This window comes from Puma concolor, chromosome C2, assembly GCF_028749965.1.
Source record: "Puma concolor isolate L17-30 chromosome C2, mPumCon1.1.hap2, whole genome shotgun sequence".
Lineage (NCBI taxonomy): Eukaryota > Metazoa > Chordata > Mammalia > Carnivora > Felidae > Puma > Puma concolor.
Genome location: NC_141675.1, coordinates 20,760,607 through 20,774,917, shown reverse-complemented (window position 1 = coordinate 20,774,917; position 14,311 = coordinate 20,760,607). Strand labels below are relative to the sequence as shown.

The 14,311-nt window shown below is 38.6% G+C and overlaps 1 protein-coding gene across 3 annotated transcripts in view; it reads right to left on the bottom strand.

Moving 5' to 3' along the window:
* Positions 1 to 14,311, bottom strand: part of ZNF385D (zinc finger protein 385D) — a 909,549-nt gene that overhangs the window by 115,895 nt on the left and 779,343 nt on the right. For all 3 annotated transcript variants that reach the window (XM_086674198.1, XM_086674199.1, XM_086674200.1), the window contains one exon: positions 5,172 to 5,282. In XM_086674198.1, the coding sequence (XP_086530324.1) occupies positions 5,172 to 5,282 (111 nt within the window). The remainder of the gene's footprint in view (positions 1 to 5,171; positions 5,283 to 14,311) is intronic.

Sequence of the window (14,311 nt, the reverse complement as noted above, 5' to 3'; positions counted from 1 at the left end):
GAAAAATATGTCAATTATATTGGTCATAATCCCAAGGTTCCCCTTTGAAGGGGTCCAAGAGCTCCAAGGTGGTTTTCCCCTCTGACTTACAAAACAGCCCCTTGACATAATTGATGCTTGACAGTCCTGAGTCATAAATGACATGTTGCTACTACATTATCTCTCAGTAATTTGCATCTACATTGAAATTTTCACGGTGTTTATGATTAAATTGTGTGACTGAATATGGGTGATGCCATTTGAGTGTACTCACAAGCACTTGTGGGCAAGGCCTCACCCAGGCGTAGATGACCTCTACAACAGCTGTCACATCCAGTTAGTTCCAAGAAGGAACGAGCCCCTATGCCTTCTCTCTGGGAACATGCAGATCTCCAGCCACACCATTACCATAGGATTGGCTGGAGACTTTGGATGGACCTGCTACTCTGCCTGGACCAGACAGAGCAGAAACAGTGGATGAGTGTGGACGCTGACTTTGTGTGGCCAGTGACTGGCCAGGTGGCCCTTGTATGTCTCCTATATTCTCTGCATTTCAGTTTCCACATGGGAAATCAGCAAACATTTTCTTCTGTCTCTAACATATTATGAAACATTAGTGTCAGGAGGTTAATCGTAGTGACTCTTAGATGCTACAACCTAATCATTCTTTAGTTTGGAGCCTGAGACCTTACTTTCCACTCTTATACATAGTCATCAAGTAATCATTCTGTATCTCGCTAAATAACCTTGTGTCCATACTGGTCCCGCTATAAGTTGTCTTTCAAAGGTACACTTAATAGCTTGCCCAGGTCAATGGCAATTTATGCTTATTTTAAGATGCTGATAAAATAACTGGACAATTTATAATCTTTTGGTCTTTAACTGGGAACTTTTTGCATAACCTCTATGTGTGTTTCATGTAAATGTCAAGAAAAGTTTTTTTCAAAGAAAAAGCCTACGCCAGAAGAAAGCAATCTCATTTAAAGTACATACAGTATGATATGCCATTTAAAAAGATATCTCCAGGGCCAAAAATAGAAAATGTACTGTACAGGAAACAGCCATAGCATAAAACCAAACTCCACAGTTTATAATATGAAGGGTTAAAAGATAAATAAAAGCATAGAGGAAAGGAAATTGAATTTTCATGATGCGGAGATGAAAAGAAATACAAGCTATTATTTTCACTGGAAAGGGAAGAAGCTTTGAAATGTAAAAAGGTTCATAAGGCAAAAATACTTTCCTATGTGATTAAGGATGCAACCAAGCATACAAGTAAATTACAGTGTTACTTTTTCAGAATAATTCTACGTTTAATAATGGAAATAGGACAATAAATTCCAGATTTACCTGGAAGGAGTAGATGCAGTTGTAACGGGATTATAAAGCCTTTTTCCTGGGATTAAAATGGTCAAATGTGACATGTATCTATATCTATCTAGAAAACATTTGTATTTTCTCTTAATTTAGAGATTATTTTCTTATATGTGGATGAATGGATGATAAATACCATTGATCTTGGCATTCAGTATTGAATATTTTATAAAACTGCTATTTATGGGGGCGCCTGGGTGGCGCAGTCGGTTAAGCGTCCAACTTCAGCCAGGTCACGATCTCGCGGTCCGTGAGTTCGAGCCCCGCGTCGGGCTCTGGGCTGATGGCTCAGAGCCTGGAGCCTGTTTCTGATTCTGTGTCTCCCTCTCTCTCTGCCCCTCCCCCGTTCATGCTCTGTCTCTCTCTGTCCCAAAAAAATAAATAAACGTTAAAAAAAAAATAAAAAAAAAATAAAACTGCTATTTATGGACATGACCAGCCAATAGTAAACAAATCTCATATTTCCTGCACATTAGTTTCCCTTATTGACATAATAATGCTACAGAGACATTTTTAAGTCTCTAAGAGAGTTTCCACTCCTGTATTTCAACTTTGCAATAATTATATTTTGTTTGTAAATCATAGGTAAAATGTTGCTATGTCATTTATAAGATCAATAACATTGGGTCTTCCTGTTTTTGTTAATCTGCAATTTTAAAAATTAACACTGTATAGAGAATTTATATTTAAGGTTCAAGATAAAAATGTAAAAGCAATGAATTCACATGTGTCCAGTTTATATACAGCAACAAAAGTATACTGGGTAATTACCTGATAAATTCAAGTGGCCATAAAATTCAGTTCAAATCTAAGCCAAACATCTGAATGAGTATCCATGCTAGGCAGAATAATGGTATTTAAGTCCTAATCCCTGGAAACTATGAATACGTTTTATTATATGACAAAGGGGGATTAAGTTAGCAGATGGAATTAGGTTGCTAATCAGCTGATTTTATAACAGAGAAATTATCCTGGATTATCCAGATGAATTCATTGTGTTCATCAGGGTCCTTAAACATGAAGAAGCAGTCAGATAAGTGAAGGTCAGAGTCATTCAATGTGAGAAAGATTCCTCTGGTCATTGCTTGCTCTAAACATGGAAGGGAGTCATGAGCAAAGGAAACAGGGTGACCTCTAGAATCTGGAAAAGAAAGGCAAGGAACTGAATTCTCCCCTGGAGCCTCTAGAAAGAACATAACCCTGGCAACACCTTGCTTATAGCACAGTGAGGCCCATTTCTGACTTCCCATCCAGAACTGTAAAATCACGCATTTATGTTTTAAACCACTGTTTGCCATGGTTTGTTACAGCAGCAATAGAAGATAAATGCAGTAACCATCTAGTGAATGGTCAAGTCTGCAATTGTGTGATTATGGCCCAGACTGATTAGTCTAACTTCTCCAAATACCTTGGCCATTTTCCTTGGACCACATGTCATGTACATACCTGAAAACAAAACTGTGAGAATGAGAAGCAACTTTCCCCAATAAATACATACTGATTTCTGTATCACCTTGAAACTTCATTAGCAAAATAAATTGCTATTCTCTCATCAAGAAAATAAAACGAGGGGCGCCTGGGTGGCGCAGTCGGTTAAGCGTCCGACTTCAGCCAGGTCACGATCTCGCGGTCCGTGAGTTCGAGCCCCGCGTCGGGCTCTGGGCTGATGGCTCAGAGCCTGGAGCCTGTTTCCGATTCTGTGTCTCCCTCTCTCTCTGCCCCTCCCCCGTTCATGCTCTGTCTCTCTCTGTCCCAAAAATAAATAAACGTTGAAAAAAAAAAATTAAAAAAAAAAAAAAAGAAAATAAAACGAGATTACATTTAATAAAACAAGATGACATTTTATAAGAAGAAACTATTATGTTAATGTTAATGCATACCCAGTAGTAATTCTAAAGACTCCAAATATGACTTTGATAGCCATCTACAGAATTAGGAACATTCAAAACAGAAACAAAAACAAAAACAAAAACAACAAAAAAAGGAACATTTGTCTTTAAGTTGTGAGTGACCCATAGCTGGAGAGAACCAACTAAAGACCGAGCCTGGATGCGGCAGATGGTTTTCTTAAATTTAGTAGGAGATTGGGTTCAACGAGCTTGAAGTGTCTTTCTGATTCCCAGTTTACAGGAAGTTTACTTAACACAGAGGAAAATATTGACAGTGAAATTGTTGGCAGGAGGAGATATTGAAATAGCCCCCATTAGATGTAAGAAGCTGACAATATGGCTCCTGGGAGACTTTTATATCATTATCTGATCAGTTCCAAAGTGAAATATCGATACAATTTAAGAAGGAAAGAAATCGAGAAAGAGCCACTTAAAATAGCAATTACAGAACTATATGATTTCTTGTTAAATGTTTAGAAATGATCAAAATTGCAACTTTTGAGTTCAGAACTCTAATTTACAAGTCGAGAGGACTCTTTCTTTCTTCCTTTTTTTACAACAGTTGGAGGAGATTATTATATAATATTTATCAGTTGAAAAGTTTTTCTGTTATTAAATTAAACTATGGCAAATGTCTTAAAATTCAAATCCAATCAAAGCACTCAGTATTTTAAAACAAACAACAAAACAAAACAAAAACCCCTAAACCACTCTTTAAATAAAATGCCATATGTCTAGTATACCCTTTTTTTATATCTACAAATACCATTCAGGTGCTATGCTGGCAATCTACTCTTTTCTAAGCCAACAGAAGAAATATTATAAAACTACCTGATGATTTTACTATGAGTTCATAAGATAGTAGCAATCCTTAAACAAAATGAAACATCCTCACAGAAGAAAAAAGATGCTTTATTACTGTCATGTCTATTTTCTGTGCCTGATTACTTTGTATGCTCTTCTCACCATCAGAGCTTCTACAGGACCCACTTGCCTAGAAAGATGAAATTTTCGAAAGCCTAACATTCTCCAGAATCCAGATCCATTTGGTCATCTCCACACCGCACATCAATTTAGGGCAAGATAATGCCAGCTTAGAGGAGTTACTTTACCATCCTCTGTTTGCCTATGGTATCAAAAAGTATTCTATTCCTAGTCCTTCTAAACCAGCATTCCTTCTCTTTTCTTTATCTTTCAGCACCAACTCCACACCAAAGCAGGCAGGCAGTATTTTTCACATTGGCCACAGGCCAAAATTAGCTTCACTGTGATGAATCCAGAGATTTTCTGACCCTTAGAAAAGGTATGGAAAGTACGAATAATTCTCTGTGAAAAATTTGCAAAGCACTGGTCAGGTCTACAAATGTCTCCTTTCTATCATGTTTTCCACATAAGTTTTATTCATCAGGGGCTTGAGTGCTTTGAGGTCTTTTAGACTCCCTATTAAAATGCTAATACTTCTGGGGTTATAACTTAAGAGCTCTATCACAAATATCATCAAGGACACAAGAGCTGATCTGGAATTGGGAACCACCAAGGCAGGTAAAAAAATTTACAAAGCAAAATGTTGGCCTTGAGATACAATTTGGGACCTATCTTACTTCAGAGGAATAGTTTATTAAAAGTCTCATTGGTCCTAAATTTGACTATTCCCCAAAGGGAAGTGTATTACCTAAAGTTAGCATTCCCAAGAGAGTATAAAATACCATTAAAGTGCAAGTACAAAATATTGTATATGTGTGATGTTCCCATAGTAAGCAACCAAAAATAATACAATAAACTCCGAAATTAAAGGACGTAAGGAGTTAAAAATATTATCTTTGAATTTTGACATGCTCAGTTACTGAAGAAAAATGTTTAAGGAATCTCTTCTGCAAGATTAGAACAGCATAATACATTTTTTCAGTGAATACTAAATGGTAAACTTACATCAGAATTAAATCTCAACTGGCAAATGTTGCATGATATGATTTGCTTTCTTCGATGAGGAAGAGGAACCCCGAATGTATGATTTATTACAGCTTTCTGAATCGGGTCCATCTGTAATGAGAAAGAAAATACAACAAATAGAAATAAAGCTTGTCAGTTCCATTGGAATGTTGCCTATTTCATTAAAGAGCCAATCTGTACAGCTTGAATCTACTGCTCACATTATAAAAAACATTTTTATTCTAAGAAACAGCATTTCTACTTTCTTGGAAAATAGACAATAAGCTCGAAGCTCAGTATGATAAGAAAATGATAAATGTACCCATTAGAGTTTGCATACTAACTGTTTTTCTCATTTACGATCAACAATTGTCTCAGTTTGATAAACCTAAAATATAATTAAAGGTTTATCAAAACTCAAGTTATTGCAAATGCCAGCAATCTTACACAGTAGTGTGTCTATGCCATTGCCCCAAAATGGACTTGTGAATAGACGTGGTCAGATGAACAGTTCTGAAAATAAATTATGCACCATAATCCAACATTAACCTTATGCTTTGTTCGGTACCTTTTCTATGTTAAGAATGTAGTATATAAATCCTACTTTCTAAGAATTCAAATGTATAGAGCTACCAATTCACTCAACAATCATTTATTGACCATTTAGTATAGATTGCTATTCTATGAACTTATTATTTGAGGTTCAGACAGTCTAGACCAGATTAATTATCTTTCTCCATCCCATATTCTCAGGATAGGTCAAGTGCAACCAAACACACAGTATCAGCAATCCAGCTCTGATAAAACTCATCAGCTTTGTCCTACAGTCTACATCAGTGGTTCTCAACTGTTGGAGTCAGATAAAAATTTTGATCTGCTTAATACTTGTGCAACCTCTTTGCTTATCTGTGTCTCCCTAAGGTGGTGATGAGTTTTAACAGTAATAACATGTGAAATTTATTTAGCACAATCAGTGCTAAGCACATTACGAAGTCAAGAAATGTTGGCTATTATATTTTCTCTATCACAACACATGTGAAGATCAAAGTTAACTTGAGTCTCACACTCCTATGGTCATTGTTGGCACACTACTAATTTCTCACATGACCAAGAAACATTTCGAAATAAACGTTTACACATACAGCCATTACTTCTGTTGAATGCCTGCAAACTTTAGAACTCTTAACTCTCATCAGATACAAAGTTCTTACGATCGTCTCACAATGGATTAAGATGGCTTAGAAATGATTTGACATATACCACAAAGCTAAGAATGTGTCTGTGAAATGATGCTCTAATATTCAGCTTCTGTGATACGTTGTAGTTTGTTGACTGCCCTAAACAAGTCACTGACAAATTCCACGTCCTTTTGTGTATTTCAGATTATCAAAACCAGCTCACTCATAGGCTGTCTTCACAGGTAAGTAGGAGGAAGCTTCTGTCTATATAGTCACAATTCCCACTAGGCTATCTAGGCATTCTTAATGTACAGAAAAAATAATAGCACTCAGCATTTATTAAGTGCCTTCTATGAGCTAAGTAATAGGCTAGGCGGTTTATATATTAAACAGTTACAACGATTAAGAATAACTTAAGGTTTATCTTGATAAAAGGTTTATCTTGACCATTTTGGGGTCACCGGGGTGGTTCATTTGGTTAAGCGTCCAACTCTTCATATTGGCTCAGGTTGTGATCTCATGGTCATGTGCTCAGTGCAGTGCCTGCTTGGGATTCTCTCTCTCCCTCTCTCTCTGCCCCTTTCCTGATCTCACACTCTCTCTCTCTCTCTCTCTCTCTCTCACACACACACACACACACACACACTCTCTCTCTCTCTCTCTTTTAAATCAATAAACATTAAAAAATATATACTTTATTTAAAAAATGTCATAATTTTTATCTTCCATCATCACTTTCCTTTTTTTATCTGATGTTCATCCTTTCCCATATTCTGGAGGAAACTCAGCTACCCCATGATTTTTCTGGTCATTTACAGAAATTGTTTAAATTCTAGGATCCCCTCTCTCCTTATTAGTGCATTCTATTATACCTTTTTTTCATATCATACTTTCTTTTTAACCAGTTTTATTTTAGGTATAATTTACATATAATAAACTTTAGCAACGTTAAGTGTAGAATTTGATGGGGTTTGGCAAATACGTAAAACTAGTATTATCACATAGAACATTTCTATTACCTGGAAAAGTTTCCTCCTGCCTCTGTGTGGTCAATAATGACTCCTACTCCCCACCTCTGAAATCACTGGTCTGTTATCTGTTCTTTTTGCTGTTTCTTGAAGTTCATCCAAAGGGAAACATACAGCATGTGGTTTTTTTGTGTTTGACGGCATTTTTTTTTTTTTTTTGAGAGACAGCACGCATGAATCTTAAGTAGGTTCCACATCCAGCACGGAGCCGGGCATGAGGCTTGATCTTACGACCATGAGATCATGACCTGAGCCTAACTCAAGACTTGGGCACTAAGCCAACTGAGCCACCCAGGCACCCTGCCCGACAGCTTTCATTCAGTATGATGTTTTTAAGATTCATCCATGTTGTGGCACGCATCAGTAGCTTATTCCTTTTATTGCTGAGCAGTATTCCTTTTACACGGACGAGCCACAATGTCTTTATCCATCCGTCAGCTGATGAACATGGGAATTGTTTCCAGTTAATTCTTATTATCTTTTCGAGTCTTAACACACAGTCTAAAGTACATTCCTACATTCAGTTCCGTGTCTTAATCTACACATTAAAAATCAATTTAAAACTACAGTCTCTTTTGGGGCACCAAGGTGACACGGTTGGTTAAGTGTCTGACTCATGGTGTCAGCTCAGGTCATGATCTCATGGGTTCATGAGCTCGAGCCCCTCATCGGGCTGTGCATTGATGGCCTGGAGCCTGCTTGGGATTCTGTCTCTCATTCTCTCTACCCATCCTCCCACTTGTGCTCTCTCTCTCAAAATAAATAAACTTAAGAAAAAAAAAAAAGGCTACTCTCTCTTTCTTAGCTTAGACCTACAAACATGGTATAAGTTCTTTTTTCTCTCCCTCTCTATACACACACACACATAAACACACACATATATGTACATATATACACACACATATATTTTGTTCTTCAGGTCCCCTACCCCAGCTAATCTTCCAAACCTTCCTCAACCCCATTTCATCCTCCTTTCCTCAGAGCCTAAAGGGAAAATGCACAGTTTGACAAGCCAGAAGCCACACAAATGTGTGAATCTGGCTGCTTCAACAGCCATCATTCTGTGTCCCAGGATCACTTTTATACTTGTTTAAACATGCCATCGCAACGCTTCTCTGACAGCAATCACAGAGAACACTTGGGGATAATTCCCCTTTCAGCCCAACACCTCAGGAAAAATTAAAAGCGGAAAGAGGTCGCTGACTTAGAGGTAGCTGTTTTATCATATGCTACTGCATCTGTTTGGTGCATAAATGGGGCCCATTCCCATCTGGGGATAAGGTGATTATGCCTAGAATCCATTTAGGAGTACTGAAGTCCCCTTAGAAGGATACTATAATATAAAAAAATATGGGGCGCCTGGGTGGCTCAGTCGGTTGAGCGTCCGGCTTCGGCTCAGGTCACGATCTCATACTCCGTGAGTTCCAGCCCCTCCTAGGGCTCTGTGCTGACAGCTCGGAGCCTGGAGCCCACTTCAGATTCTGTGTCTCCCTCTCTCTCTCTGCCCCTCCCCTGCTCATGCGCGCGCGCGCGCGCGCTCTCTCTCTCTCTGTCAAAAATAAATAAATAAACATTTAAAAAAATAAATAAATTACACATTTATATTAAAGATGCTCTCTGAAAATGAATAGTGCTGAATTTTTATCATATAATGGTGAACAGCATATTATTTTGGTCTTTCAAGTAACACTGGGGAAGCAGTGACCACATTCCATCCAAATTTGTGTACGAGGTGTTTTGGAACTAGACATTTAATGTGAATGTGGCAGATTCTCTAGATTTAATTCTTTTGTTTGAATTGAATGATGTTCTGATCACTGTGACTGTAAAATCAAATTTCAAAATGCAAAGTAGAATCTTCTTCAGAGACAATTTTATTTCCCAGTATACTTAAAAAAAAAAAAAAACTCCATCTCACTGAATTATATTTCAACGGTGGATTTCACAAACTACAGTTATATCAACAAAAGTAATTATCTTTATCATTTTAGAAATCCAGTACAACAAAACGGTGAGTTTAATGCCTTTATTAATGAGCATGAATCCTATTCACCTCTCTAATATATACATCTTTAAGTAAAACCGTCTGTAACAAGGAATCATGAAAGGGTAAAATCTAAATAATAAATAATAATCGGTTCTATTGTTAGTTAATTAAATGATACCATGGGGCACCTGTGTGGCTCAGCCGGTTGGGCGTCTGACTTCAGCTCAGGTCATGATCTCATGGTTCATGGGTTTGAGCCCCGCTTCCGGCTCTGTGCTGACAGCTCAGAGCCTGGAGCCTGTTTCAGATTCTGTGTCTCCCTCTCTTTCTGCCCCTCCCCTGCTCATGCTCTGTCTCTCTCTCTCTCTCTCTCTCAAAATAAACATTAAAAATTTTTTTTAAAAAATTAATAAATGATACCACATGTTATGTAAGTAAAAGTCGCATCTATTATCAACAAGCCACTTCAATCATTTTGTCTAAATATACCATTATTCATCATTATAATCAAACACTTTGTTTAACAGGAAGCCTTATGTGTTGGTTCCCCCTCCCACCATAGGTTGTGATCCGTCAAAACAATGACACCTTATTGTGTGCATGCATTTTATCATGAGGAGTTTTTCTACAAAATCAGTCTCAAGAGACGCCAATGTGTATAGGCAAGAAAAAGGGGTTCTTGGGTCAAAAAAAATGCAGGAAACCTCAGTGCTACAGCCTAGACATTCACAGTGCCCAATAAAATATTAAATTCTCCGAGATGACCTACAATAAAAAATCTGTTTTAAATAAGTAATTTCTTTTTTTTTTTTTTTAATTTTTTTTTCAACGTTTTTATTTATTTTTGGGACAGAGCGAGACAGAGCATGAACGGGAGAGGGGCAGAGAGAGAGGGAGACACAGAATCGGAAACAGGCTCCAGGCTCCGAGCCATCCGCCCAGAGCCTGACGCGGGGCTCGAACTCACGGACCGCGAGATCGTGACCTGGCTGAAGTCGGACGCTTAACCGACTGCGCCACCCAGGCGCCCCAATAAGTAATTTCTAAAATAATGTAACCAAAACTTTTGTTTTCTTTGTTTTTAAATTTAACGTCCTTGTTTAGTGCATACAGTTAAGAAAATAATGACCTGGGAATAAAATCACCATAAAAATACAAATGAAAACATAAAGCAAAAAGTAAACCAAAAATGTAACAACAAGAAATCAGATCCGTAAAAGCTTCAATACATTTCACTTAACTCATGCAGCACTGAATTAAAAACTAAATTAAATGGTAAACTCTACATGATATTTTCATACATATTTATCTAATGTCTAAAGTGGGATATTTTGATGGCTAAAATTTTCCAAACACATTATCCAACCCCCCAAACAAGCAAAAGTGAAGAATGATACAGTACCTATTCATATGTGTACCCAAACTCTAGCCTAAAATTCAATTTCAAACTCTGCTAGGGCCTTACTTAAAGCCAAATGAATATGTTTTTCTTCATTTTAGGCTTAAGGATCTTTGCATTTCTATCTCAGGTCTTACTTTTCCCTCCCCTCCCCTCTGGGCATTCTGCTAAATCGATTCCTAAATGAGCATAGAAGGGACAGCCACTGCTCAAGATTCCCTTCTCTAAAATGCCTGTTGTATTTTCTGAGGATGGGGGTTAGCCCTGAGTTTATATTCTCTGCTTTAAAGACTTCCTCTCTTTCTTTTCCTATTATTATTGTAGCTTTCGGTTTTAAAATCAAAGAACAAAAACGCAAATGCCAGAAAGTTTAAAAGTTCAGAAATATAAAGGTTGTCTCTTCCACCTGATATTTCTATGTAACAATGACTGGGTAACAATAACTCTAAAGGTGACACTCACAGGCATTTACTGTGTATTTTTATGTTTATTAGCACCATTTTTATCCTAACAACTTACTATAAGCTCGCATTGCCCCGTGCCTAATATCACACAACTACTAAGAGGCATAGCCAGCTAAGACATACAACATCTCACTCTGCCCTGCTGTCTCTCGCAGGAACTGACATCAAGCTTTGTGATGTCCTTTGTCCTGGATGTTTGTGACTCTGTAGTATTAGGTGACACTGGGCTGAGGTCCTAATGAATTTGTTACGTCAACTATGAATTAACAAAATTTGAGCTTATATCACTTCCATTCACATATTAGAAAGCACTAATAAAAAATCCTAATTATCCTAATCCTGCAACAAACTTGTTCATTTGTAAAATTTGCAATGTTGACGTTTTGCTTTCACTTTTTAAAATGTTTTGATTTTTTTTTTTTTTTGAAAGAGAGAGAGAGAGAGTGCAGGGTAGGGGCAGAGAGAGAAGCGGACAGAGGATCCGAAGCAGGCTCTGTGCTGGACAGACTGACAGCTGCAAGTCCCATGTGGGGCTCCAACTCATGAACTGGGAGATAATGACCTTAGCCAAAGTAGGAAGCTCAGCCAACTGAGCCACCCAGGCACTGCTTTAACTTTTTTTTTTAATGTTTATTTATTTTTGAGAGAGAAACAGTGTGAGCGGGGGAGGGGCAAGAGAGAGGGAGACATAGAATCCAAAGCAGGCTCCAGACTCTGAGCTGTGAGCACAGAGCCCCACACAGGGCTCAAACTCATGAACCAGGAGATCAAGACCAGAACCGAAGTCAGATGCTTAAGTGACTGAGCCACCCAGGTGCCCACCTCCCTGCTTTAACTTTTTAAATGGATGTATATACATTTAAAAATGTATATATGTTAAGTGTATCTATCACTAAAAGTTTATCTATCGTTAAAATGTTGTTTTTTAACCTGTGCATACTCCATGTTAATCACCATCCCAATAAACATATAGGACATTTTCAGCAATCTAGAAGGTTCTCAGAATGGAGCCATAAGTTTGGAAGTCCCCAGGCCACCTGCACTTCTGACAAACAGGCTACAAATTAGGGGGTCTGATAACTTGCTAGAATGATTAGCAGGACTCAAGAAAATACTATACTTATGGTTAGAGTTTTATTATAAAAGATACAAATCAGGGCTGATGGGGGTTTTGGGGTAATGATGGTGTGGTCTAGAGCTGACAGCCAAGAAAGAATTCTTGAAGAAGTCTTTGGTGCAAAAAGGTGATTTTATTAAAGCATGGGGACAAGACCCAAGGGCAGAAAGAGCAGCACTGGGGTTGGGACCAGTATCTGATTATACACCCTCAGGTTGGGAGGGGTTTAGGGATAGAGTTAAGTCTCTAAGGTATTTTGGAAGCAAGGTTTCCAGGACCTTGAGGGGCTTGGTGTCATTAGAAAAATGCCATTTAGGGGCGCCTGGGTGGCGCAGTCGGTTAAGCGTCCGACTTCAGCCAGGTCACGATCTCGCGGTCCGTGAGTTCGAGCCCCGCGTCGGGCTCTGGGCTGATGGCTCAGAGCCTGGAGCCTGTTTCCGATTCTGTGTCTCCCTCTCTCTCTGCCCCTCCCCCGTTCATGCTCTGTCTCTCTCTGTCCCAAAAGTGAATAAACGTTGAAAAAAAAAAAAAAAAAAAGAAAAATGCCATTTATTACCATTTGGTAAAACCTCAGTCATGAGACCCTTCAGATGTATATCAGGGGGCCATAAGCTTGGAGTATGATTGCCAGCATATATCTTGGGGGATCTGAGATAAAGGAAGCTTCCAAAGGAATTTTCATATGTTCAGGTGGACTTACAGGATCCTGGGGGTCAGGATAATGTTAAGCAGAGATTCCCTTTTGCCCCTAGCAAAGTGTCATCATCATCAAGGCAGAGGAGCTCCTAGAGGGAGGTCACTCTGCCTGTTTCAAGGACTTGTCAATGGGCTATAGGCAGTAAGGGAATTTAATTTTTCATTTGTGTTAGTTTCCCCATCACCATGGTAAGCACTTAAACCCCTTTCTTTTGTTCTTGGGTAGCCAGGAGTGTCCAAAAAATATCACACATATCCCACCTGGCCGGGGGTGGAGAGGTGCTATTAGCCTGTACTTGCCCTCAGCTTGCCCTATGCTCCCTCATCAGGACCAACCAAATGGAGAGTCCCAAAGGGTGATGTCTGGTAGAATCTTGAACATGGAGCTTCCAGGTCACTTCCCCAAGAAATTGGAATGCATCACCCTTCCCCAAACCCTCACAGCTAAGAAGTATGCCAAAACCTTGGCGTCTAGAGTTAATATCTATTGAGATTTCATCACATACACAGGGCTGACTGACTGAATCATTGGCAAAGTCAATGAACTCAATCCCTAGCCCTACTTCCCTTCCTGGAAATCCAGAATGATAAGCCCAATCCTCTTTCTGGTTGGCCTTTCTGGTGACTGGCCTCCCTCCAGCCCGAGTCATCGCATTAGCGTAAACCCAGGTGTGATCCAGGGTGTGCATGATTCACAAAGCCACTTACCACTCAGGAAATACCAAGATTCTAGAGTTCCACCTAAAATCTAAAAACTGAGGACAAGGAAGGCCAAATTCTTTATTACACAACAGTTGTACATCTTTACGCATATTTTTATACAGGTATAAACATAACATAGAATATTTTCTTTTTTTTCTTTCATTTAACAATATATCTTAAGAATACTTTCATTTAGCACCAGTTTCCATATTTACCAATTAAATGGTGGCATACTATTTCATTACGTGATTGTACCACAATTAGCCTGTTGCTGGATATTTAGTTTGTCACAATTTAAATAGCACGGCACAGATCATCTGTATTGGTGTCACTTTGTTAAGAACCACAGCATTTTAGAGCTGGAAACAATCTGAGTGATTGTATTTTGCCTTCTCATTCTATTGACAAGGCCACTAAAGCCCAGAGATGTGAGTACCAGTAGTAGAAAATGCACAACAAACCAATTCTCCACATCCCTGTTCTAGGTTCTTACAGCTGTAACATGTGACAGTGAGTCTAATCCCTCCTCTTTGAACCCCCAAATAGGAAGTAACAAATGGTTAAGATGT